The following is a 25,453-nucleotide window of genomic DNA, read 5'->3' as shown; positions in this document are numbered from 1 at the left end:
CTGGTCATATGACTGCAGAAATGTCTTCGGAGACAGCTAGCTCAATGGCCTTCAAACGGATATGAGCACTACCCCCTATAATCAGTAACAATCCTTTTATACTGGTATTATAACCACAACTGAGACCAAAACTTTCATCACTAAATGAGGTCATTGTTAAGTGAGTCACGTTCAATTTTACAACTTTTTTTTTTTTTGCTCTCGTCATTAAATGAATCACATGCGTGTTAAGCAAATCTGGCTTCTCCCATTGACTTTGCTCGTCGTTGATGGGTGAATGGAACAATAGCCCATTACTTTGGAGAGTAAATTTTTTTTAAGTCCACTTTAATGATCAGAACTTGAATGACAACCTTCCCTAGAACTGGGCTCTAAAGGGTTGTCATCCCTATTATAAACATAATGACATCAACCATATTTAGATTTCCTCTTTGATGGGACCTATGAAGCCATCTCTTTTAGGAAAGAGTTCTCTATAGGGGGAAGGAGGGCAGGAATGCCAACAAAATTGTGGGAGGTGGTCACAAATGGGTGTTGCGGGGGGGGGTGTGTCTGCCTGCATGTGAAGGAGCTGGGAAAAGAGGAAAGAGAAGCATGTGCGTGTCATGCTGGACAAAGCATATTAAAATATTCATGACCCTCATTTCTAATTCTGAAATGTTGGCAGACACGACAAAACCAAGTAAATTTTTCCATTTGTGCCAGATTTTGGGCCCCGTTGCATTCTCCTTTTACAGCATATGTACTTCTCTCTCTGTGTGTCATTCTCTCCCCACCCCTCTCTCTCCCTTTCTCTTTTCTTCTCCCCCCCCCCACTTTCACTTAAAATCATCTTAAAAATTAAACCAAACAAAATTGTGAAAACAATAGCAACAGCACTTAGACGTATATGAAGGTAAAGGTTCCCCTCGGACATATATGCTAGTCGTTCCCGACTCCACGGGGCGGTGCTCATCTCCTTTCAAAACCGAAGAGCCAGCACTGTCCGAAGACGTCTCCGTGGCCGGCATGACTAAATGCTAAAGGCGCACGGAATGGTGTTACCTTCCCACCAAAGGTGGTCCCTATTTTTTCTACTTGCATTTTTTATGTGCTTTCGAACTGCTAGGTTGGCAGAAGCTGGGACAAGTCACAGGAGCTCACTCCATTACAGAGCACTAGGGATTCAAACTGCCGACCTTTTGATCGACAAGGTCAGCATTTTAGCCATTGAGCCACCGCATCCCTTAGACGTATATACTGCCCCATAATACTTTACAGCCGACTCTGGGCAGTTTACAATGTCAGCATTATCGCCCTCAACGATCTGGGACCTCATTTGACTGGCCTTGGAAGGATGGAAAGCTGAACCAAACATGGTCAGGATTGAACTCCAGGCTGTGGGCAGAGTTTTAGACAGCAATACAGGTAGTCCTTGACTTACAACCACCATTGAGCCCAAAATTTTTGTTGCTATGCGAGACAGCTGCTAAGTGAATTTGGCCCCATTTTACGACCTTTCTTGCCACAAGTTGTTAAACGAATCAGTGCAGTTCTTAAGTTAGCCACACAGTTGTTAAGTGAATTTATTTATTTATTTATTTATTTTTCATATTTATATACCGCCCTATCTCCCTAGGGACTCAGGGCGGTTCACAGGCAATTAAAAATACATATAAATACAAATTAAAATAACAGTTAAAAAACTTATTCTATAGCCCATTATTAAAAATAATATAAAAAATAAAAACCCGTTTAAAACCAATAAATTTAAAATCTAATCCAGTCCCGCGCAGATGAATAAATATGTTTTGAGCTCGCAACGAAAGGTTCGGAGGTCCGGAAGTTGACGCAGTCCTGGGGGGAGTTCGTTCCAGAGGGTGGGAGCCCCCACAGAGAAGGCCCTTCCCCTGGGTGTCGCCAGACGACACTGCCTAGCTGACGGCACCCTGAGGAGTCCCTCTCTGTGAGAGCGCACGGGTCGGTGAGAGGTATTCGGTAGCAGTAGGCGGTCCCGTAAATAGCCCGGCCCTATGCCATGGAGCGCTTTGAAGATAGTTACCAAAACCTTGAAGCGCACCCGGAAGGCCACAGGCAGCCAGTGCAGTCTGCGCAGGAGGGGTGTCACGTGGGAACCACGAGGGGCTCCCTCTATCACCCGCGCAGCCGCATTCTGGACTAACTGGAGCCTCCGGATGCCCCTCAAGGGGAGCCCCATGTAGAGAGCATTGCAGTAATCCAGGCAAGACGTCACGAGGGCGTGAGTGACCGTGCATAAGGCATCCCGGTCTAGAAAGGGCTTCCCCATGGACTTTGCTATCAGAAGGTCGCAAATGAGGATCACGTGACCCCAGCGCATGGCAGCCATCATAAATATGAGCCAGTTGCCAAGCATCTGAATTTTGATCACAAGGCCACAGGGGTGATGTAAGAGTCATAAATATGAAAAATGGTCATAAGACACTTTTTAAAATGCCATTGTAACTTTGAATGGTCGCTAAATGAACTGTTGTAATTCAAGGACTACCTGTATTCCATTGTAACCACTGCGTCACCAGGGTTCCTATGATGGGGTGTGGAACCACCTGAGAGCCAATTTAGGGAAGTAGTTCAGGCATCAGGCTAGACACTGGGTGACTGTGAGTTCTAGTTCCACCTTAGGCACAAAGCCAGCTGGGTGACCTTGAGCCAATCTTTGTCTCTCCGCCCTAGGAAGGAGGAATGGCGAACCAGTTCTGAAAAACTTTGCCCCAAAAAACAAAGCTAGGTTTTCTGCAGGCACGTAATTGTCAACGTCACTGCCAAAAATAAATAGAGAACTCACAACATAGTGTTCCGCTTTTGGCAAAATAAATCAATCAATCCATAAAACATGTGTTTAGACCCTTAATAGGATTTTTTTAAAAAAAACTTTTGGACCAGCATTTAAAACAGGGCATATATCTCTCGTCGTGCTTTGCAATGGTAGTCCTGAATTATGTGATATATTTTTTTTAATAGAAGAAAGAGAGTAGACCTGAGTGAGGCAGGCTAAGACAACTCCCTGAAGCCTTGGGTGCAATAGACCAGGGGTCTCCAACCTTGGCAACTTTAAGACTTGTGGACTTCAACTCCCAGAATTCCTCAGCCAGCATAGCTGAGGAATTCTGGGAGTTGAAGTCCACAAGTCTTAAAGTTGCCAAGGTTGGAGACCCCTGCAATAGACAGGCCAAAGTAAACCCCGGTTCCATCTCACTGTGTCCTCTCTATGCTGAGGTAAAATACCTGATGACTTTTAGATATTTTGGGCTCCCTTATCCGGCATCTCTTCCCTTCCCTGGGGTCAACGAGGACCTGAATTCTAAAATATCTGGAAGGTATCATGTTGGGTGTCCAGTTCTAATTTTCCCTGAGGGGGTGAAAAATCCCGTGTGGTTCTACCCGTCCTATAAACAGTTGTATCAAATGGATTACACAACAGACTAATCCCCAAACGATGCTTTACATAACACAATGCTTGAGTTATCATATGATGACTTCAAAGAAATTACAAGTAGTTCTCGATTTAGGACTGGTAACTAAATGACCATTCTAAGTTAAGACAGACTAAAAAAAAAACCATACTTTTGACTCATCCTCGAAGTTACGACCCACAGTCGTGTGATTGCATTTAAGGCGTTTGGCAACCAGCTCACAGTTACAAGCGGTTGTAGCATCGCACAATCATGTGTTCGTGTTTTGCCGTTGTTGTTTTTTTTCCATTTTCTGGCAAAAACTGCCCATTGGATAAGCTGCATTCAAACTTATGACTACATGATTCAAGGCTTAGCTACCATGATGATTCACTTAACGACGGTTGTAAAAACCATCATCAAATCGAAGCCAGTCATGTGGTGACTCAACTTATGACCAAAATTCCAGGCTCAGTTATGGTTGTCAGTCAACAGCGACTTGCATGACTTGGTGTCTATGGAGGTTCTCGGTCATCCACGGTCATAGTTGTCCCAAAGGTGCTTTTTCAAGGGGCAACTGGACTTTCTGGTTTTTCTTTGAAGACGTTTCACTTCCCATCCAAGAAGCTTCTTCAGCTCTGACTGGATGTGTCGTGTCCCACTCCTCCGCTGACAGCCGGGTCAGGGAAATCTGAATCAGGCTTGCCTCTGCAGCTCTGCCCAAAGTCCTAGCAAAGTCCTCAGAGCAGGCAGGAGACCAGAAAGTGACTTCAGCAAGATAAGTTCGACTTTGCCTGACTCAGAGACTGCCAGAAAGCAGATCCTTTATATAGGCCATGGGGTGTGGCTCCATGACTCAGCACTTATCCAGGCCTGCCCCTCCCTTCCTTCTGTTGCCTCCGCCTATCCAATCTTCTGATGCGAGGGTCACTCCAATCAGCAGCTGTTGGAAGTAAACTTTCCTCAGGCTCACATGCTGTGGAGGAGGGGGAGGGGTCTAGCTGCTCCGTTTGCCTGGGCATGGAGCCAGGGCTGGGGCCGGGGGATGCTCCCTCCTCTGCAGCCTGCTTGGGCATGGAGCCAGGGCTGGGACCGGGAGGTGCCCCCTCCTCTGCAGCTTGTCTGGGCATGGAGCCAGGACTGGGGCCGGGAGGCATACATTCCTCCGTGTTCGGGAGCAGATAAGCAGACCCCGGCTGCGGTGAGAGCGGACAAGACACAACAGGGTGGATGCATGATGGCCTGGTTTGGACTGCTTGCTAAACTATACATAGCGCAGGTAGATGCAGGTAGACCTTGACTTACGACCAAAATTTCCATTGTTAAGTGAGACATTTGTTTTGGTCCCAGTTTATGACCTTTCTTGCCACATTTGTTAAGTGAATCACTGCAGTTGATAAGTTAGTTGTGACGTGAATCTGGCTTCTCCGTTGACTTTGCTTGTCAGGATGTCACAAAAGGGGATCATGTGACCTCAGGACACAGCAACGGTCATAAATATGAACCAGTTGCCAAGCATCTCAATTTTGATCACATGATCGTGGGGATACTGCAAAGGTCATGACTGTGGAAAAACAGTCATAAATCACTTTTTCTCAGTGCTGTTGTAACTTTGAACAGTCCCTAAATGAAATGTTGTAACTACCTGAATATCAAAATAGTCAAAATGACATCTGCAATTACATCATCATCATCATCATCATCATCATCATCATCATCATCATCATAATAATAATAATAATATTTTTATTTATAGACCGCCCTTCTCCCAAAGGACTCAGGGCGGTGTACAGCCACAAATAAAATACAGAAAGAAAACAACAATACAAAACTAAAAACAACCCTTAAAAAACCTATTTACTTTGGCTACTTATAGATAAAAATATTCCCCCTAAAATTTACTAAAAAATTTAAAACCCATAAATCAATTTAATACTATAAAATTTAAGCGAGTCCAGCAAGACGAAATAAGTAGGTTTTAAGTTCGCGGCGGAAGGTCCTAAGGTCAGGTATTTGTCGGAGTCCAGGGGGAAGCTCGTTCCATAGGGTAGGAGCCCCCACAGAGAAGGCCCTCCCCCTGAGGGCTGCCAGCCGACATTGCTTGGCTGACGGCACCCTGAGGAGCCCCTCTCTGTGAGAGCGCACCGGTCGTTGGGAGATAGACGTTGGCAGTAGACGGAAAAGAAGCCACTGTAGAAGTTGACCAAAGTCCACATTTGTGGACCCCACTATGTATGTTTCAGGAAAGCAGCATGTTGTGTGGTTAGTCCAACAGCAGCAACACAGGTTTAGTTAGCGTTTAGTAACCACAGTATAGGGACACGGTGGCTCAGGGGCTAGGACGTTGAGCTTGTTGATCGAAAGGTCGGCAGCTCAGCGGTTCGAATCCCTAGTGCTGCCGTGTAACGGGGTGAGCTCCCGTTACTTGTCCCAGCTTCTGCCAACCTAGCAGTTTCGAAAGCACGTAAAAATGCAAGTAGAAAAAATAGGGACCACCTTTGGTGGGAAGGTAACAGCATTCCGTGCGCCTTTGGCGTTGAGTCATGCCGGCCACATGACCACGGAGACGTCTTCGGACAGCGCTGGCTCTTCGGTTTTGAAACGGAGATGAGCACCGCCCCCTAGAGTCGGCAACAACTAGCACGTATGTGCGAGGGGAACCTTTACCTTTTCCTTTAACCACAGTAAGGACTAGCAACTTGGTCATTCCGTGAAGTTCTTGCACGTGAAAACATCATGATTTTACAATCTTACTTTGGCTTTCCTGGCTCTACAGGCCTGGAACGACAACAAATGTGAGGACTTAGGGGGATTGTATAGACATTTTTCACAACCAGCGAAATAAAAACAAACAAGGCTATGCTCTAACTTGTAAATTACTTTGGCAATTCTGAGAAGGAGAGATGCCCAGAGCCCCGTTTTCCTTTTCTATTTTTTTTTTTTTTTAAAAACCCATAGACGAGAGAGGTGTACTTTTGGCATTTTGCATAACTCGCCTCTCTGTGTTTTGTTATGCATCGCAAGCTGCTAGTAATTAGCGCATTTCCACTGTTGCTTTTAATATTCTCAGTGGGCAGCCCCTTGCCAAGCCTGGCAAGCTCCGACCCATAAAATCTGGCCTCTCCAGAAACATTTTTTTTGGGAATGCATTAGAGAGGACGAGAAAAGGGGAAATGTGCCCTAAGCACTGAGCTTTTCGTTTGAATTTGCTCTTGGTGGAATATTATTTATGGCCATGTGAAACATAATGAAGGAAGGTGAACCCTCCCTCCCTCCCTCCCTCCGCTCCATTTGAGCGGCTGGGTAGCGCATGGCGCCTGCCTGCCGTTTATCTCAAGATATTCATCTTCTGAAGTTCTCACAGCCAGTGTCGCCTTGAATACGTTGGCATGATCCAGCGAGAACATGAATGAATCAGCGCAAACTCTCAGGCACACTTTGGGCTGGAGCAAGACCGAAGAGACGAGAGGGAACAGAGTAGGTGGGCAGCAAAGGTGGGCAGCTTAGCTAGAAAACTATCTGAATGCTGCTACTACAGGGAAAGAAATATTTTCAGGGAATATGGAAAACAAGAATTATACAGTTAGCTGGGATCCAGGTGAAGGGTTGCCCGAGTACCTGAGATACGAAGCAATGCTTTTTTTTTTTGCCTTTGAGGAAAATAATTGTTGGAACGTGTTGGGCGCAACACATTAAGACTTTCTTCCCAAGCCTCCATCTGAGATCTAATTTTCGTTTCGTTTTTGCTTTTTTTTAAAAAAACGTTTTAAAAGACCCAAGGGCCAAACAAGAAGTAATTTTCTTCAGATCCATAGCTGAATTTCCAAATGTCTCCAAATAATTGGTTAAATCTCATTTTCTGCCTACCGTGGAAGAGACAGGAGGGGGGGGGAAATGGGCTAAAGTTGAAGGAAGAGTCTGTAATAGAATGGTAGAACGTGTAGAAAAATCTTTGATTTGGTTCCAAGCATCTCCAATGGCAGACAAAAAAACCAAAACAAAACATCTTGGATCTGAATTATTTATTTCCTAGCTTACTTAAAATACTTCTTTTACATGGAAATATTGGAAAATTCCTTGTGTCTAGTCAGAGAATTGGTCTGTTGACTTTAATATCTATCTGGAAACGCCTGGGATTAATGACGTAATGTGATGAATAGGGTTGAAACTCCCAGTATAATTTATAAAACCACTCCAGATCATAGATGGATTTGAAAAATTGCAATGACAATGGTGGAACCAGAGAAGCGAAATCAAGAGAAGAGGAAAACAATTTCAGTTGCCTTTTACAGTTCCTTTGAGTGATTCAACCTTCAGCCTAGATGGAAAGGATTTCCAGAATTTACTTGGATAAATTTGGAGGAACCAGCCACCCATTATCCCCATGCACAAAAGTATTTTTAAAAACCGGAAAAGCCTTTTGGGATTCATTATTACAAGCACAGGTAGTCCTCAACTTATGACACAATTGAGCCCAAAATTTCTGCTGCTAAGTGAGACATTCGTTAAGTGAGTTTGGCCCCATTTTACGAGGTCGCAAAAGGGGATCACATGATTCCCGGATACTGCAACTGTCATAAATATGAATCACTTGTCAAGCTTCTGAATTTTGATCATGTGACCGTGTGGCTGCTGTAATGGTTGTAACTGTGAAAAATGGTCATAAGTCACTTTTGTCAGTGATGTAACTTTGAACGATCACTAAGTGAACTGTTGTAAGTCGAGGACTACCTGTAGTTCTCGCCTTACAACAGTTTATTTAGTGACTGCTCAAAACTACAACAGCACTGATAATAAACAGAGGGATAGAATCAAGATCACATGAAGTGTTAGTACCACTTGGTAAGGCCACACTTGGAATATTGCATTTAGTTTCATCATGGTCACCATGATGTAAAAAAGATGTTGAGACTCTAGAAAGAGTGCAGAGAAGAGCAACAAAGATGATGATGATTTATTCGATTTCTATACCGCCCTTCTCCCGAAGGACTCGGGGCAGTGTACAGCCAGAATAAAAATCCGAAAACAATACAATATACAATTAAAACAAAATTAAAAAACTTATTATACAATTTGGCCGAAAAACATTAAAACATTTAAAATTCTAAAAACCCATTAAAATTCATATAAAATTTAGAAACATAAAATATAAATTTAAAATACAACAAAATTTAAGCCAGCCCCGCGCAAATAAATAAATACATTTTCAATTCGCGGCGAAAGGTCCGAAGGTCAGATATTTGGCGTAAACCAGGGGGAAGTTCGTTCCAGAGGGTAGGAGCCCCCACAGAGAAGGATCTTCCCCTGGGGGCCGCCAGCCGACACTGTTTGGCGGACAGCACCCTGAGAAGTCCCTCTCGGTGTGAGCGTACGGGTCGGTTGGAGGCATGAGGTAACAGTAGTCGGTCCCGTAAGTACCCAGGCTCTAAGCCATGGAGCGCTTTGAAGGTAGTAACCAAAACCTCAAAGTGCACCCGAGAGACCACAGGCAGCCAGTGCAGTCTGCGCAGGAGTGGTGATTAGGGGACTGGAGGCTAAAACATATGAAGAACGGTTGCAGGAACTCGGTATGTCTAGTTTAATGAAAAGAAGGACTAGGGGAGACATGATAGCAGTGGTCCAATATCTCAGGGGTTGCCACAAAGAAGAGGGAGTCGGGCTGTTCTCCAAAGCACCTGAAGGTAGAACAAGAAGCAATGGGTGGAAACTGATCAAGGAAAGAAGCAACTTAGAACTAAGGAGAAATTTCCTGACAGTTAGAACAATTAATCAGTGGAACGACTTTCCTGCAGAAGTTGTGAATGCTCCAACACTGGAAAAATTTAAGAAAATGTTGGATAACCATTTGTCTGAGATGGTGTAGGCTTTCCTGCCTGGGCAGGGGGTTGGACTAGAAGACCTCCAAGGTCCCTTCCAACTCTGTTGTTATATTATATATTATATATTATATATTATATATTATATTATATTATATTAATGTCCTACAGCCAGCTGGTCCTTGCACTTACAACCACAGTATTACAGCTTTTCCATGGTCATATGACCAAAATTCAGTTGCTTGGCAACCAGAACCCATTTACTATGTCTGCAGCATCCTGGGGTCACGTGATCGTTATTTGCGACCGTCCTAGTTGGCTTCAACATTCAAAGTCAATGGGGGAAATCTGGATTTGGTTAGCAACAATACGATTCACTTAACAATTGCAATAATTCGCTTAACAACCGTGACAAAAACAGATCATAAAATCAGATGTGATTCACTTAACTTGCTTAGCAATGGAAATGCTGGTTCCAGCTGTAAGTTGAGGCTTACCTGTAATTGAAATTAAACAGGATGCCCTGATCTCACCATCTTCTCAGCAAAACACATCCTCAGAGAGGGTTAAACCCATTGGAGTTTTTTCAGATGAGGCTCTATCCACCATATTGCTAGTTTTAACCAGTGGTGGGATTCACCAGTTGTAATAACCGGTTTGCTTCACGTGCCCTCCAGAGGCTGAAAATGGGCCCGTTTCCGGACTTCCGGGACTTCCGATAGGCCCGTTTTTCACCCTCCCCAGGCTCCAGAGGCTTTCCTGGAGCTTCCAGGAGGGCAAAAATAGGGTCGTGGTGGCTCAGGCTGTAAGATAGCCTGTTATTAGAACACAGCAGTCTGCAATTACTGCAGGCTCGAATCCCACCAGGCCCAAGGTTGACTCAGCCTTCCATCCTTTATAAGGTAGGTAAAATGAGGACCCAGATTGTTGGGGGGGGGCAATAAGTTGACTTTGTAAATATACAAATAGAATGAGACTATTGCCTTACACACTGTAAGCCGCCCTGAGTCTTCGGAGAAGGGCGGAATATAAATGTAAATAAAAAAATAAATTTTAAAAAATGGCCTCCCTTGTGCACCAGAGGCCCTCTGGAGGCCAGAAACAGGCCCGTTTCTGGACTTCCAGTAGCCTGTTTTTCACCCTCCCAGAGCCTCTGCGCATGACCTGCACTTACCTGGCATCTAAAATGGGCCGCGTGGAGAGTCCTGGGACGGCAAGGTGGGGTGGGTGGGGGTCACGCAGTCCTTGGAACAATTGTTTCAGTGAACCAGATTAAAATTAAGATCCGGTTTGTGCTAACCGGTAGAAACCCACCCCTGGTTTTAACCCAACCATCCTACTGATGCCAGCACTTCTGGCGCTCCTGCAGATTTTGGGAAGAAGAAATGTCAGAATTAGTCAGTCTGTTTCTCCTCTCTGGCCAAGGAAGCAGCCTTGTTCAGAAGAAAGAGGCTTCATTTTCCTCATTCGTTTTTCCTTTTTCTCTAAGCCCCCCCCCCCCCCCAAAAAAACAAAAAACCCTTACCTTAGAAATAACATGACCTACACTAAGCAAGCTTTCAGCTGGGTGTTTATCATCCCCGTCCCTCAAGCTTTTCTCAGTACAAACAGACCACCCAGACCTGGCAGGGGTCTCCAGACTTCCTCCGTGTCGCCCCCTTTGTGTGTGCCAAAGCAGATGGGCTGGTGAGCTTTAGGACTCTCTCGCTGCTTGGTTGTCTAGGTGCAACCCTGGAGAACAGCTAAACCCTTTTGTCCCTGGTTTATAATTGGACTGGCAGAAAGGCTCTAAGAGTTGTAAACCTAATTTTGCATAGCTTCTTTTCCAAAAATTCTACACTACTAACCAGAGCATACAAAACATTTGCTAGACCTATCCTTGAATACAGCTCACCTGTCTGGAACCTATACCACATCTCTGACATTAATACAATTGAACGAGTCCAGAAATATTTTACAAGAAGAGTTCTCCGCTCCTCTTGAAAACTTAGAACTCCGCCGACTCCGACAACACCTGTGTTTAACACACAGAATCATCTATTGCAATGTCCTTTCTGTTAAAGACGACTTCAGCTTCAATCGCAATAATACAAGAGCAAACAATAGATTCAAACTTAATGTTAACCGCTTCAATCTTGATTGCAGAAAATATGACTTTTGTAACAGAGTTGTTAATGCTTGGAATACACAACCTGACTCTGTGGTCTCTTCTCAAACTCCCAAAAGCTTTAACCAAAAACTGTCTACCATTGACCTCACCCCATTCCTAAGTGGACTATAAGGGGCATGCATAAGAGCACAAAAGTGCCTACCGTTCCTGTCCTATTATTTCCTTTCATTGTATGTGCTTGTATATAATGTTGTGACAAATTAAAAAAAAAAAATCTGGGGAAGATGTTAACCTACTACCGCAAATCCTCCACACCACAGAAATGAACGATTGTAAGTTGAAGCCCGCATGTATTTCTGATATAGTTAAAGAAATGGAGGGAGGGAAGGGGAAACGGAAGAAATTCCAAATACGGATTTTGGTCATAGCTATAAAGAACGATGGCAGGAATTGGGTATGTCTTATTTGATGAAAAGAAGGACTAGGGATGATGTGATAACAAGGTTGCCATACTTGAGGGGCTGCCCCAAAGAAGAGGGGGGTGGTCGAGCTGTCCTCCAAAGCACCAGAAGGCAGGACAAGAAGCAACGGATGGAAACTAATCAAGGAGAGAAGCAAGCTAGAACTTAAGGAGAAACTTCCTAACGGTGAGGACAATTAATCCGTGGAACAGTTTGCCACCAGAAGTTGTGGGTGCTTCATAGAATAGAATAGAATAGAATTTTTATTGGCCAAGTGTGATTGGACACACAAGGAATTTGTCTTGGTGCATATGCTCTCAGTGTGCATAAAAGAAAAGATACCTTCATCAAGGTACAACATTTACAACACAATTGATGGTCAATATATCAATATAAATCATAAGGATTGCCAGCAACAAAGTTACAGTCATACAGTCATAAGTGAAAGGAGATGGGTGATGGGAACGATGAGAAGATTAATAGTAGTGCAGATTTAGTAAATAGTTTGACAGTGTTGAGGGAATTATTTGTTTAGCAGAGTGATGGCCTTCGGGGAAAAACTGTTCTTGTGTCTAGTTGTTCAATGGAGGATTTTAAGAAAAGACCAAGCAACTGTTTGTCTGGAATGGTATAGGGTTTCCTGCCTGAGCAGGAGGTTGGGCTAGAAGACCTCCAAGGTCCCTTCCAAATTCTATTGTTCTGTAAGATGCAATTTGCTGCAAAAGAAATCCAAAGTAACAGCTTCTCCTATTCTCTCTCCCTTTCTCTCTTTCCAAAATTAGGAACCTCTGAACTCAGCCCGTTCTCCGACCCCCGGCAGTTTGACCGGTCCTTCCCTGCTCTACCAGGCCTCACCGAGACCCGGTTTCCAGACCCAAGAATGCATTACCCTGGTGCCATGCCTGCGGCCTTCCCTTACACAGCGACGCCATCCGCCACGGGAATCGGTGGCCTCAGTATGACCAGCATGCCAACGGCCACTAGGTTCCACCACACCTACCTTCCCCCACCGTATCCCAGCTCCACCCAAAACCAGAGTGGGCCCTTCCAAACCAATCCCTCCCCTTACCACTTGTACTATGGTGCCTCCTCTGGGTCGTACCAGTTCTCCATGGTGGCAGGGGGAGAGCGCTCACCAACTCGGATGCTGCCATCTTGTCCGAGTGCCACAGCGGGGAACAACTTGATAAACCCCAGCCTCACCAGTCAGGCTGATGGCGTGGAAGCAGACGGTAGCCATAGTAACTCACCGACAACCATGACAACAACCGGAAGGATGGACGAAGCTGTCTGGAGGCCATATTGAAAAAGCACTGAAGGCCAAGCCGTGTTCTTTGCAAATTGGTGGTTCAAAAGAACCAAAAAGAGCTGCAACTGGCGATCCTGCCAACTCCATCCCCAAAGTGGCCTTGGCATCCCAAATGAGATCGTCCCTGTCCAGAACATAAGATAATAAAAAAATGAAACAAGCACAGGAAGGCTAGAATTTGAATTTGGATACATTTCAAAACAAATCTTCATAGGCTCTTCTTGGCAAAAGGTCTTCGGCAGCCTTTCCCCAATTTGGGACATCCAGGTGGATCGGGACTAGTTGGAGTTGTTACCTGCAAAAACCTTGGTGGCTCTCGGCCACAAAAGACTGTCTGTTGCATCCAGAACAGGCAAAAGAATAGGTAGAAAAGAACTACTCTACTCTGTTGTAGCAAAATGGCCCAACACAAAAAGCTCTGGTTTAGCCTTTCCAACTTGGTGTCTCCCAGATAGGTCAGATAATACCTTCCAGTATCCCCAGCCAGCTTGGAGGTTATGGGAGGTGTAATCCATGCAAATAAAAAAAAACAAACATCCAGAGCAGTGGTGGGGTTCAAGTAATTTAACAACCGCTTCTCTGCCCTAATGATTTCTTCCAACAATCAGTTTGCCAAATTGCTCAGAAAGTTAACAACTGGTTCTCCCGAACTGTTGGGAACTGGCTAAATCCCACTACTGATCCAGAGAGCACCTGGTTAGAGAAGGTCATCCTTAGTGATCATCTCAAAGGCCAAGCAGTGTTTCAATGGATGGATGGATGGATGGATGGAGGGAGGGAGGGAGGGAGGGAGGGAGGGAGGTTGGAGACCCCTGATCTAGATGGTATCCCAATAACAATGAGAAAATAAGAAAATTACTTACTTACAGGTAATCCTCCACTTATAACAGTTCATTTGGTGACCATTCAGTTACTGTTCCACTACAGCATCCCCGTGGCCATGTGATTTACATGCGGATGCTTGGCAACTGGTTCATATTTATGACGGTTGCAGTGTCCTGGGGGGTGTGTGTGTGTCACGTGATCCCCTCTTGCGACCTTCTGACAAGCAAGGTCGATGGGGAAGATCGATTGCTAATTTAATAACTGCAATCGTGTTGCAACCGTGTTGCTAATTTAATAACTGCAGTGATTTGCTTAACAGATGTGGCAAGAAAAATGGGGCAAAATGGGGCAAAAACTCACTTAACAAATGTCTCACTTAAGCAACATAAATTCTGGGCTCAATTGTGGTCGTAAGTCGAGGACTACCTGTATATGTTGTTTTTGCCCAAACCCTGAATCATAGTGTCTTAAAGTTGGAAGTGGGATAGTCTAACCCCAGCTTAGTGCAGAACCAGGAGGCTATCTGCGAAGACAACCATCAAAGTATTGTTTGAAAGCTTCTTGCGAAGGAGATCTCACTCACTTTAAGTTCTAGTTAAAAATGAGCTTCACTTTAAAAATGAACTGCCTTTGCCAAGTTGCGTTAGCATTCATCTTGATTAGGGGCTTTGTGGCTGTGTGAATCCAGGTCATCTGGTGAACATATGGTTTTGGTGCGAGAAGACGTTTTAATTCAGGAACCAAGCTGAGCAATGTTGGATGAGTCATTTGTGATCGCTATCAGAGCAGACAGAAGCTTAGATATCAAGGCCTGAGTTGATACATAAGAGCTTTGTCTCTAAGCGAGCAGAGCTAAACACGGATGGGATTTCTGGTTGGGTCGTAGCTTTTTGCACTTATTCAAGCGAGAACAGCCCTCTAGCTTCTGAATGTGGAAGGAAGTATTTGGTGCTAACCAAGTGTTCCATTGCCCACATCCCTACTCCTGACTCCTTCAGTGTGTACAAGCAGTGGTGGCTGGTCTCCACCAGTCCTAAGGAGATGGAGACAGACTCATTTCCAAGACCTTTTGCTATCTCACAGACATCAGGATACCTTGTGCAACCAAAGAAAAAGGTAACACTTGGTAACCTCGCCCAGATGCTCTTACTCATGCCAGGCAAAAAGCCCCCTTTGGCATTCTGCTGACATTCATACACACTGCAGCTCAGACCCAAATTTAGTCCTTTCATGAATTAGGACCATGGTTTGACCAGGTAAGTTATCTAAGACCCGAAGTTCAGCATTTTGTCCAGAGACTAAGCCAGGCAAGGCATTTCCTGCGGAAAGCTATTCTTGGCACCCCAGCTATATTAATTGTGGGAATAAAATATTTGGCTCATTCTCTTTTTAAAAGAGGCATCTAGGTATAGATCCTTGGAGGGTATTCAGGGAGCTTTTGCTACTGTTTAACCAGTGCAAAGTCTGCAACTCATCCCATCGCCACAGCTTACACAGTTCAAAAAGGAAATATTGCTTACACACACACACACACACACACACACAGAGAGAGCACGGAGTTCTTGGGTAGGAGAGGAAGACAGGAAATACTTGGCTGTTTTTTTGTTGTTGTTTTTTTTAATCCTAGTGCACCACCCAAAATTAATCTCTAGCTTTGGTCATGATTTAAATAAACCTGCTCTGTTCTTCCTTACTGTTGTTTTCAGTCTAATAAAAAAAACCAAAAACCGGTGTGTTTTGCCTAAGGTTGGAGTCAGAATCTGAGTAACAACTAGATTGAATTCTTCAAAAAAAAGAGAGAGAGAGAGAGGAGGAAGGGGGAGAATCAGGTATTACATATTTGTCCTTAGGTGTAACCTTAAACCTGCATGACACCAAATAACCTTTATTAAGCAGAGCTTCTTCTGGATTTTGCCATCTCAAGCCCTCCTCCAAGTGTTTAATTGGTAAACTACCAAAATCCTGAGCCAGAATCCCTTCGGGTAAAAAGAATCATGAGGATCAAGTCCAGCAGATCTAAAGGATGCCAGGTGGTCAAGATCCTATGGGATCTGCAGATAGCAGACCTGTGACAAAAATTGTCAAGAGTGTCACATCCAAATTCCCCCAGTTTTAGCCTTGAAACAACTGGATCGTTCAAAATCGTTTTGGGTCATTCATTCACATCCATATCTGAGAGCTTGTTTGGAACACCAAGGAAACTGAAAAGATTCTCATAAATCTGGTCCTCTCTTTTGCTTTAACTGAGATCCATGGTTTAGCCAAGACAGTCTTTCTCAACTTTAGCAACAGATCGCTGGCTGGGGAATTCTGGGAGTTGAAGTCCATCTTTGCTGACTGGGGAATTCTGGGAGTTGACGTCCATTCATGCTGGCTGGGGAATTCTGGGAATCGAAGTCCACATGTCTTGAAGTTGCCATGTTTGAGAAACACTGATCTAAGACCTAGGGGGTACGCTCTGCACTTAGAGCACCCACGTTTTCCAACCAGCAAAATTGGGGTTGGTTTCAAATTCTGATTGGGGATGTGGTGGCTTGTCTATACTCAGGGATGCATTTAGCCTGATAGAAACCCCAGATCTTAGTTAAAGCGCTGTGGGGAGTGAAGGCCAGAAACATGGTAGTGAACATGTTCTCAAATGAGCGGAGTACCTTAGTTCAGGGGTCTCCAACTTTAGTCCTTTAAGACTTGTGGACTTCAACTCCCAGAATGAGGAATTCTAGGAATTGAAGTCCACAAGTCTTAAAATGGCCAAGGTTGGAGACTCCTGCCTTAGTCTGTTCTCCAAAGATGTATTTATAGGATATTGAAAGAGGCAGAGAAATTTGAAAGAGACTGTGCACCTATTGTAATTTCTTGCTATTTGTAACTTGCAAACTGCAGCCGAAGGTTCAGGTTTATGACAGACTGTTGTCCCCAGATGTGAAAAACACCTGTATCTCTTTTATGCAACTGGTCCAATATTTGGCCCAGGTTTCTTTGTTGATGTTATGGTTGTTGCTTTGCACTATCGTATGCTTTTTTTTTTAAAAAAAGAAAAAAGATGCACAATAGCTTGTACCAAAGATTCTTTGGCTCATGGAGTATTTAACTAAAAAAAAAAAAACTACTTTCGGGTCTTTATTTGTTAAAATAATATAAATCTTTTTAAAAATATTATTGTTGTTGTTGAAGGATCCCAGTTCCTAAATCTGCTTAGAATTTTTGTGTGTGGAAGTAGCTTTTGTTTTGTTTTGTTTTCTAATTTTAAACAGAATGGCAATTGATTTGGGGGGGGGGGGGAGGGGAGAAAAGCCTTGCAGGATGTAGATAGATTGTGTTTAACACAAGGAAAAATTAGAGCATTTTGTGTTCCCTTCCTTCCTTTTGCTGTACTGAAGCTAATTTCAATTATTAATATCTTTAAAACTATGTTAATAATATTTAAAAAGGTGAGAGCCTGCACCATTAACCCGCCCTACTTGGGGATACCTTTATTTTGAATTGTAGTTCTCCTCTCTTCCCACGGTTTTGTCTTTCAAACATGTAGCATTTGCAAGCTGGGGTTGGGAGGAGCCCCAGATCCCATCAAAACCCCTCCACAGTCCTAACCCAAAGTTTGCTGATGACGCGCAAAGCACTTCTGAATGGTGGAAGAGGGGAACGTTGCCTTCTCTTGCCCCCCCAGGCTGGGCCCTATGGAAGCTTCTTGCCCCCCCCCGCCCCCCCCCAACAAACAGAGTCAGCTGCATCAGTTTCCCAAAACTGTGGCAGGAAGAAAGCATCACCTCCTTAAATGGTGATAAATTGGGAGGTCAGGTTTCTCTTTCTTAAAGTGAGGGGGGGAGAGAAAAGCTAAAAGTTCCATGTTTTTAAAGCAAATATACATGATTGCTAACTGTTACGTGTAATCATTTTGATGCCTTACCATGTGGAATAAATAAAGATATGGTTATTGACTGAATACGTTGCTTCTTGCCTTGCCTCGAAGAGCAGCCTCTGTTTTCCATCTGCACCAGGGGTGAAATGCAATTTTTTTTTACTACCGGTTCTGTGGGCTTGGCTTGGTGGGGTGGTGATGGTAATGTGACTGGGTGGGCGTGGCCACTTTTTTTTTTTTACTTTTAAAAGCATTTTTTTTACAGCCAAAGAGCTTGTAGAAAAGATGCTTTGAAAGGATTCTGACGATCCCAGCTGAGTTGCCTGATCGCCAGAACCCTTTCAAAGCATTTTTTTTACAGCCTCTTCGGCTGAAGAGCTTGTAGAAAAAATGTTTGAAAAGGGTTCTGACAATCCCAACTGAGCCGCGCGATCATCGGAGGCTTTTTTTTTTACTTTTAAAAGCATTTTTTTGGCTGAAGAAAAAATGCTTTTAAAAGTAAAAAAAAATCTCTAATGATCGCGCAGCTCAGCTGGACATGCGAGAGGAAGGGGGGCAGGGATTTTTGGTACTGGTTCTCTGAACCATCTGCCACCATCGCTACCGGATCGGGTGATCTGGTCTGAACTGGGAGCGTTTCAGCCCTGACCTGCACTTACACTGCATGAGTCAGGGCTTAGTTCTTCCAGGTCTTAAGACTATCACCATTTCCTTGCCCCAATATCTCCAACACCATCCCAAACTGATCCACAAGAACTTGCCTTCGGTTGAGCCCAAAACGGAAAGACCCATGAAGAGATTAAAGGTAAAGAATTGTGGTGGCGCAGTGGTAGGCTAACTCTGCCCACTGCCAGCAATTCGAGTCTCACTGGCTCAAGGTTGACTCAGCCTTCCATCCTTCTGAGGTCAGTGAAATGAGGACCCAGATTGTCGAAGGCAATAGGCTGACTCTGTAAACCACTTAGAGAGGGCTGTAGAGCATGGTGAAGTGGCATATGAGTCTAAGTGCTAAGTGCTAAAGGTTTCCTCTGTGCAATTATATGACTCTAGGGGCCAGTGCTTGTCTCCGTTTCCTAGTTGAGGGAGCCAGCATTGTCCAAAGATGCTTTCATGGTCATGTGGCTGGCATGACTATACACCGAGGCACATGGAACGCTGTTATCTGTCCCAGTGAAATGGTACCTATTTATCTTGTTGCGTTTGTTTTTTTCTTTGGAACCTCTATGTTGGCAGGAACTGGAGCAAGAACGGGAGCTCATCCTGTCACACAGTACTTGGGTCTTGAACTGCCAACCTGTCAGTTGACAAGCCCAGCATCTTAACCGCTAGGTCACTGTGCCCCCTATGAAGAGATTACCCTGAACCAAATGTCATCCCCTTGGGCTAATCAAGAGCAGGTGGGGTGGGGGAAAATACCATTTACTCTTCTGGAAACATCCACACCATCTTGCCATATTCTTCCTTGCTGCAGCTCCCAAGCACGCGATGGGGAAAGGAGAGAACACGGGCTCTTTTGCACCCAGACATTGCAGCATCCAGAAGGGGAAAAAGGCAAATTTAGGCAAATGGAAGCTTATATCATGGGCAGTTAAAAAGCCCAGGAATCAGGAGGTGAGATGGATCAAGAATTCAGGCCAGTGAAGTGCTGGCTACCACCAAGATCAGGGGGAAAAGGCAGCCAATGGAAGAGAATATTTGTAACTCAGGGTTGAACTGTGGAGTCCTCTCTAAGGAAGCACTGGTTGGTTTTGTTGATCTTTCATTACCCACCTAGGTAATATCATTGATGCTAGAAGGGCGTTCTGATAAACTTACCTAGTTGGGTAATGAAACATCTGCAAGAAAGCCAAGCTTGGAAAGCACAAAGAACTCCACAGGACTCCAAAACAGCCAATCTCATGTATTGTCTTAATCTTGAAGGTACAGTAATTTTGAACCATGGCCACTACTTTGTGTAGACAGGAGATTCGTTTTGTTTCTTTCTGTGTGCTAGCTGTGCATGTTGTTTTGTCACAAGCTTTCCAGGGTTTTTTTTTCCCTCCAAAGGATGTTTTGGGAAAAGCTAGCTGTGCAGGTAAACATTCTCACTTGGTTGAGACAGTACTCGGAACTATCTGTGGAGGTGAGCTAATTCGATCTAAGCCATGGGTTGGTCTATTGTGACCAACCAAGAGCGAAGCTTCACTGCCCTTTAGTGTGGGTGAAACATAACAAAACCCATTTTAGGGTGTTGACAATGATTCAGACAGATAATACTCGTTGCTTTTTTTTTTTTAACCCACTTCTGGGATGACCAAGTAATGCTTTGAGACATTTATGAGCAAATGGCCATGATCCAACCAACCAAACATCATCTGAAGAATCACATAGAAGAAGACTGCATACAAAAAAGGTGAAGCTTGTGTTGTATTATCATGGCCAACATCTTGATTATTTTAATCACACCCTGGAGATAATCATCCTTCCAACTCAGAAAAATGAACAAAAAATCCCTGCGTAAGAGTTTTAAGATTTATCATGCTGCATCTCTCAAAAAAGAAATGCAGCATTTGGTGTTACAGTGCAAAAGTATTTAGCAACAAAATTCTGGCTCGTAACTGGCTGACCAACCGCACTCAATGGAATGGCAACTACATGGAGGGAAGTATGCAGTGGGATCTTCCAAGGCTCTGTCTTAAGCCCAGTAATCATTCATCAATGATTTAGATGAGGGGGATAGAATAGAATAGAATAAAACAGAACAGAACAGAACAGAACAGAACAGAATAGAATAGAATAGAATAGAATTTTTTATTGGTCAAGTGTGATTGGACACACAAGGAATTTGTCTTTGGGGCATATGCTCACAGTATACATAAAAGAAAAGACATGTTCATCAAGAATCATAAGGTACAATACTTAATGATAGTCATAGGGTACAAATAAGCAATCAGGAAACAAACAATATCCATATAAATCGTAAGGATTCAAGCAACAAAGTTACAGTCATACAGTCATAAGTGGAAGGAAATGGATGATGGGAATGATGAGAAGATTAATAGTAGTGCAGATTTAGTAAATAGTTTGACAGTGTTGAGAGAATTATTTGTTTAGCAGAGTGATGGCGTTTGGGAAAAAACTGTCCTTGTGTCTAGTTGTTCTGGTGTGCATGGCTCTGTAGCGTCGTTTTAAGGGTAGGAGTTGAAACAGTTTATTTATTATTTAAATTTAAATTTAAATTTATGTCCAGGATGCGAGGGGTCTGTAAATATTTTCACAGCCCTCTTTTTGACTTGTGCAGTTTACAGGTCCTCAATGGAAGGCAGGTTGGTGGCAATTGTTTGTAATGCAGCCTAAAATTACATTTGTCTTTTTAACCCTCTGCTCAGGCAGGAAATGGTTTCAGACAAATGGTTGTCCAATCTCTTCTTAAATGCTCAAGTGTTGGAACATTTACAAGTTCTGGAGGCAAGTTACCAGGTTCATATTACCATATATGGTGGACATGTGTAGAAGCTAAAAGATATTGGACTAAAATTCACATGTGGTTGGAAAAAATGATAAAAAAACACATAGATTTTTAAACCAGAGGTTTTTTTTATTGGGGATCATACCTGAAACTTACAATACAGAAATGAGATATTTGATTGTGAATGTATTAACAACAGCTAGAATTGTGGTTGCTAAAAATTGGATCAATGAGAAAATACCAACACAAGATGAAGTTATTAAGAAAATAATGGAATGTGCTGAAATGAGCAAATTGACATTTGAAATTAGGGAACAGGAAGATAAACAATATTATAAGATATGGGACTTATTTTATCAATGGTTAGATAAAAAATATGTTAATAAAATTTGATAGAGGTTTTTATAATGCAAGAATTGTTGAAATATATAAAATATGATGCAATATCATCGGTTTGATTCAAGATGGTGAGATAAACGATGTAATACAATTAACTTAAAATTTAGAACATTTTGTTCTAAACACCAAAAGGAGGCATGGGGTAAGTAGAACAGCACACCGTGTGTGTGTGTGTGTGTGTGTGTGTGTGTACAGCTATGGCGTACGGTCTTTTTTTTTTACTTTTAAAAGCATTTTCTTTACAACCAATTCGGCCAAATAGGTTGTAAAAAAATGTTTTTAAAAGTAAAAAAAAGGCTCTGACGATTGCGTGGCTCAGCAGTGATCATCAGAGCCTTTTTTTTTTTACTTTTAAAAGCATTTTTTTAAAGAAGCAAGTGAGCAAGCGGGCGACGGGGCAATTGGGTGGACATGGGCGGGGGGTGGGAGCAGGGATTTTTGCTACCGGTTCTCCAAACCACCCGCCACCATCACTACCGGATCGGCTGATCCAGTCCAAACTGGGAGCATTTCACCCCTGGGGTCAACTTACTCTCCAAAGCTCTTGAAGGCAGGACAAGAAACAAATGGATGGAAATTAATCAAGGAAGGAACAACCTAGAACTAAGGAGACATTTCCTGACAGTGAGAACAATTAACCAGTGGAATGACTTGTCTCCAGAAGTTGCGGTTGCTTCAACACTGGAGGTTTTTAAGAAGAGATTGGACAACCATTTGTTTGGAATAATATAGGATTTCCGTCCTGAGCAGGGTTTGGACTAGACTAGAAAATCTCCAAGGTCCCTTCCAACTCTATTATTCTGTTCTCTTATTCTGAGAAAGAAATTGATTTTAGTATAGGATTGGCTCTCATGGCCAATATTAACTCCCAAGGATCAGTAGGACTATCCAAATGGCTGGCGTTCAAAAGGAACTGGTTGAACCTGGAAGATTTTGGTAATTTATGATTAAAACTCGATAATCTTCAATTGTTTTTTGGACCCTTGTTGATGCTCATCATGCTTCCCATCCATGATAGCAGCCGTTTCAGGGGGAAAAAACCCTGGTTCTTATATTTTTCATGTTTTAAATATTACCTATTTTTATGAAGTTATGGTACAGTTAGTTAAAGTAATACAGAATTTATGAAATTATTTTCATATGATAAACATTACGTTTAATGTTTTATTAAATGAATGTTTTATTAAATGAAATTATATTTTCATATAATGCATTATTATGTATTGAGGGGGGGGGTGTCGATGGACAATCTGAAATTTCATGAAGAGCTGAAGAAGCTGAAGAATTTCAGGGTTGGTTTCCGATGAAGCAGAAAAAAATGTGAATGGGCTTTCCAGCTTCTTTTATTCTATCTGATGGCAATAAAATAGCATTTTTAAAAAGTGTTGCTGTAGTGTCTCTTTCTTAACCTGGCCTACTTCAAAGGGCTGGCAGATCCCTCGACAGGATACCAAAAATTTCAGATCCTTCATTGGACTGAAGCGATTTCAGTTCTGTTCAGTTACTTTTATACAGTTCACAGATCTAACATCCATATTATCAGAACAATGAGATTAAATGCAATAAAATAGAGAGGAAATTAAAAAGGAAAAAGAAGTATATTAGGTAAAAAAAGGAAGGGAAATTATATGTATATCTATATCTATATCTATATATCTATATCTATATCTCTATATCTATATGTATACTGTATGTATATGTATATGCACTGTGTTTCCCCGAAAATAAGAGCCTGTCTTATATTTTTTTGAACCCCAAAATAAGCACTTGGCCTTATTTTCAGAGATGTCTTATTATTTTGGGGCATGTGGAGCAAGATGGGGCTCCTCTTGCCGTCTTACCTGATTTCCAGCTCTGTCTCTCTAACCCTAACCAGAGGAAATGGCGGAGACAGGCTGCGCATGCAGGTAAATATTTTTGGGGTAGGCTTATTTTGGGGGAGGGCTTATTTATGGGGGGGGGCTTATTTTAGCGCATACGCTCAAAAGCCCGATTGGGCTTATTATCAGAGAATGTCTTATTTTAGGGGAAACAGGGTATATGTAATGATCTAATGTATAAAGTACATTACTACACAGGGCAACTCCCCAAATAAAATCAGTCCCAAATTAAGTTGTTAATAATGTGCAGGTTCTATAGGGTACAAATGGAAACTTAGCAAAGGTTTGTGTTACTTTAATACCCTCATCTGTCAAAAGAAATTTTATATAGCATGAGAGGTGTTAATCAGTGGTGAGATTCAAATTTTTTTACTACCAGTTCTGTGGGTATGGATTGGTGGGTGTGGCTTGGTGGGCGTGGCAGGGGAAGTATACTGTAAAATCCCCATTACAACCCCACTCCAGGGGAAGGCTATTGTAAAATCTCCATTCCCACCCCACTCCAGGGGAAGGTTATTGCATAAATCCCCATTTCCTCCCGTTCAGCTGAGAATTGGGAGGCAGATAATAGACAGGGGTGGGGCCAGTCAGAATTTTTACTACCGGTTCTCCGAACTACTCAAAATTTCCACTACCGGTTCTCCAGAATTTGTCAGAACCTGCTGAAACCCACCTCTGGTGTTAATGTTTCCATATGCATGTCTCTATAGAAAGGATCAGGAATATCAATGTCAATGAGTAACTGTGGGAAATGAATATCAGTGCATTTCCAAAGAGAATGGAAAACATGCCAACCTTGTGGCAGGCTAAAGCAAACTATCCTAGACCTGCATTTACGGCCACCTTCATGAGAACTAGGATCGTGATTAGTCTAGGTCCTGCCGCCAGATATGCAGGCTGCTTTCAGCTGTGCGTCAAAATGAAATGAGCGGATGGCAGCATATTGCATGGAGCAGTTTCAGGGCCTCAATCCCCCAAAGAGCACCCAGCAGCCCCTCCAAGGCCTGACTCACGTCCTTCCACCTGCCCACTGTTACATTTAGAAGAAACCACAATCAATTGTTGAGCGAGTGAGAATTTTGCTTCACAGCCTCAACTAACGGAAATGATTTTTTTCGTACAAGCTGCACGGCACAGAGACACTTTTTTAAGCAAAAACAAAAAAAAACCCATCGTAGCTATTGAGCGAGAGAGGAAGCATGCCTATGCACACAGGGGGACATACTCACTCACTCACACACACGCACACACAAACGCAAAAGCATGCCTTGGTGATGTGGTCATAACTTAGAGAAAATTTCCATCCACATTGATCTCTGTGGACGTTGAGCTAAAGCAGTGCGGAAAGATGGATGTAAAATGCAAAACGAAAACCCATTTTTTAATGGCTGAAAGATACCCCTTAACTCGGAGAAGCACTGAAACAGGTGAAGTCCATGTCACATTTAGAGTACAGGTAGTCCTCGACTTGCAGTGGTTCATTTAGTGACCGTTTAAAATTACGACGACCCTGAAGAAAGTCATTTAAGATGGTTTTTTCATACAACCCTTGCAGCATCCCCTTGGTCACGTGATCAAAATTCGGATTCTTGGCAGCTGGTTCAGATTTATGACGGTTGCAGTGTCCTGGGGGTCACGTGATCCACTTTTGTGACCTCCTGACAAGCAAAGTCAAAGGGGAAGCCGGATTCACTTTATGACATTGTTACTAACTAACTAGTGCAATGATTCACTTGACAACTGTGACAATAAAGGTCATGAAATGGGGCAAAGCTCACTTAGTAACCTAAATTTTAGGCTCAATTATGGTCGTAGGTCGAGGACTACCTCTATTTTGGAAAGTCATGGGGTTCTCCCCACCCCTCTGAATACTAACCTTGATACCAACTTTTAGATGTAACTTTCACATGTTTCCAGTCCACAAATGGGAGATAGA

At 43.1% G+C, this 25,453-nt stretch overlaps 1 protein-coding gene across 1 annotated transcript in view; it reads left to right on the top strand.

Annotated features, from left to right (window-relative positions):
* The window catches only part of RUNX3 (RUNX family transcription factor 3), a 126,503-nt gene extending 109,547 nt beyond the window's left edge, over window positions 1–16,956 (top strand). Inside the window, exon 5 of the mRNA XM_058195973.1 lies at window positions 12,580–16,956. Coding sequence (XP_058051956.1) covers window positions 12,580–13,103 — 524 coding nt within the window. The 3' untranslated portion in view covers window positions 13,104–16,956. The remainder of the gene's footprint in view (window positions 1–12,579) is intronic.
* The last annotated feature ends 8,497 nt before the right edge of the window (window positions 16,957–25,453 follow it).

Source organism: Ahaetulla prasina, chromosome 10 (assembly GCF_028640845.1).
Source record: "Ahaetulla prasina isolate Xishuangbanna chromosome 10, ASM2864084v1, whole genome shotgun sequence".
NCBI classification, from domain to species: Eukaryota; Metazoa; Chordata; class Lepidosauria; order Squamata; family Colubridae; genus Ahaetulla; species Ahaetulla prasina.
This window is presented reverse-complemented; position numbering and strand designations above follow the sequence as displayed.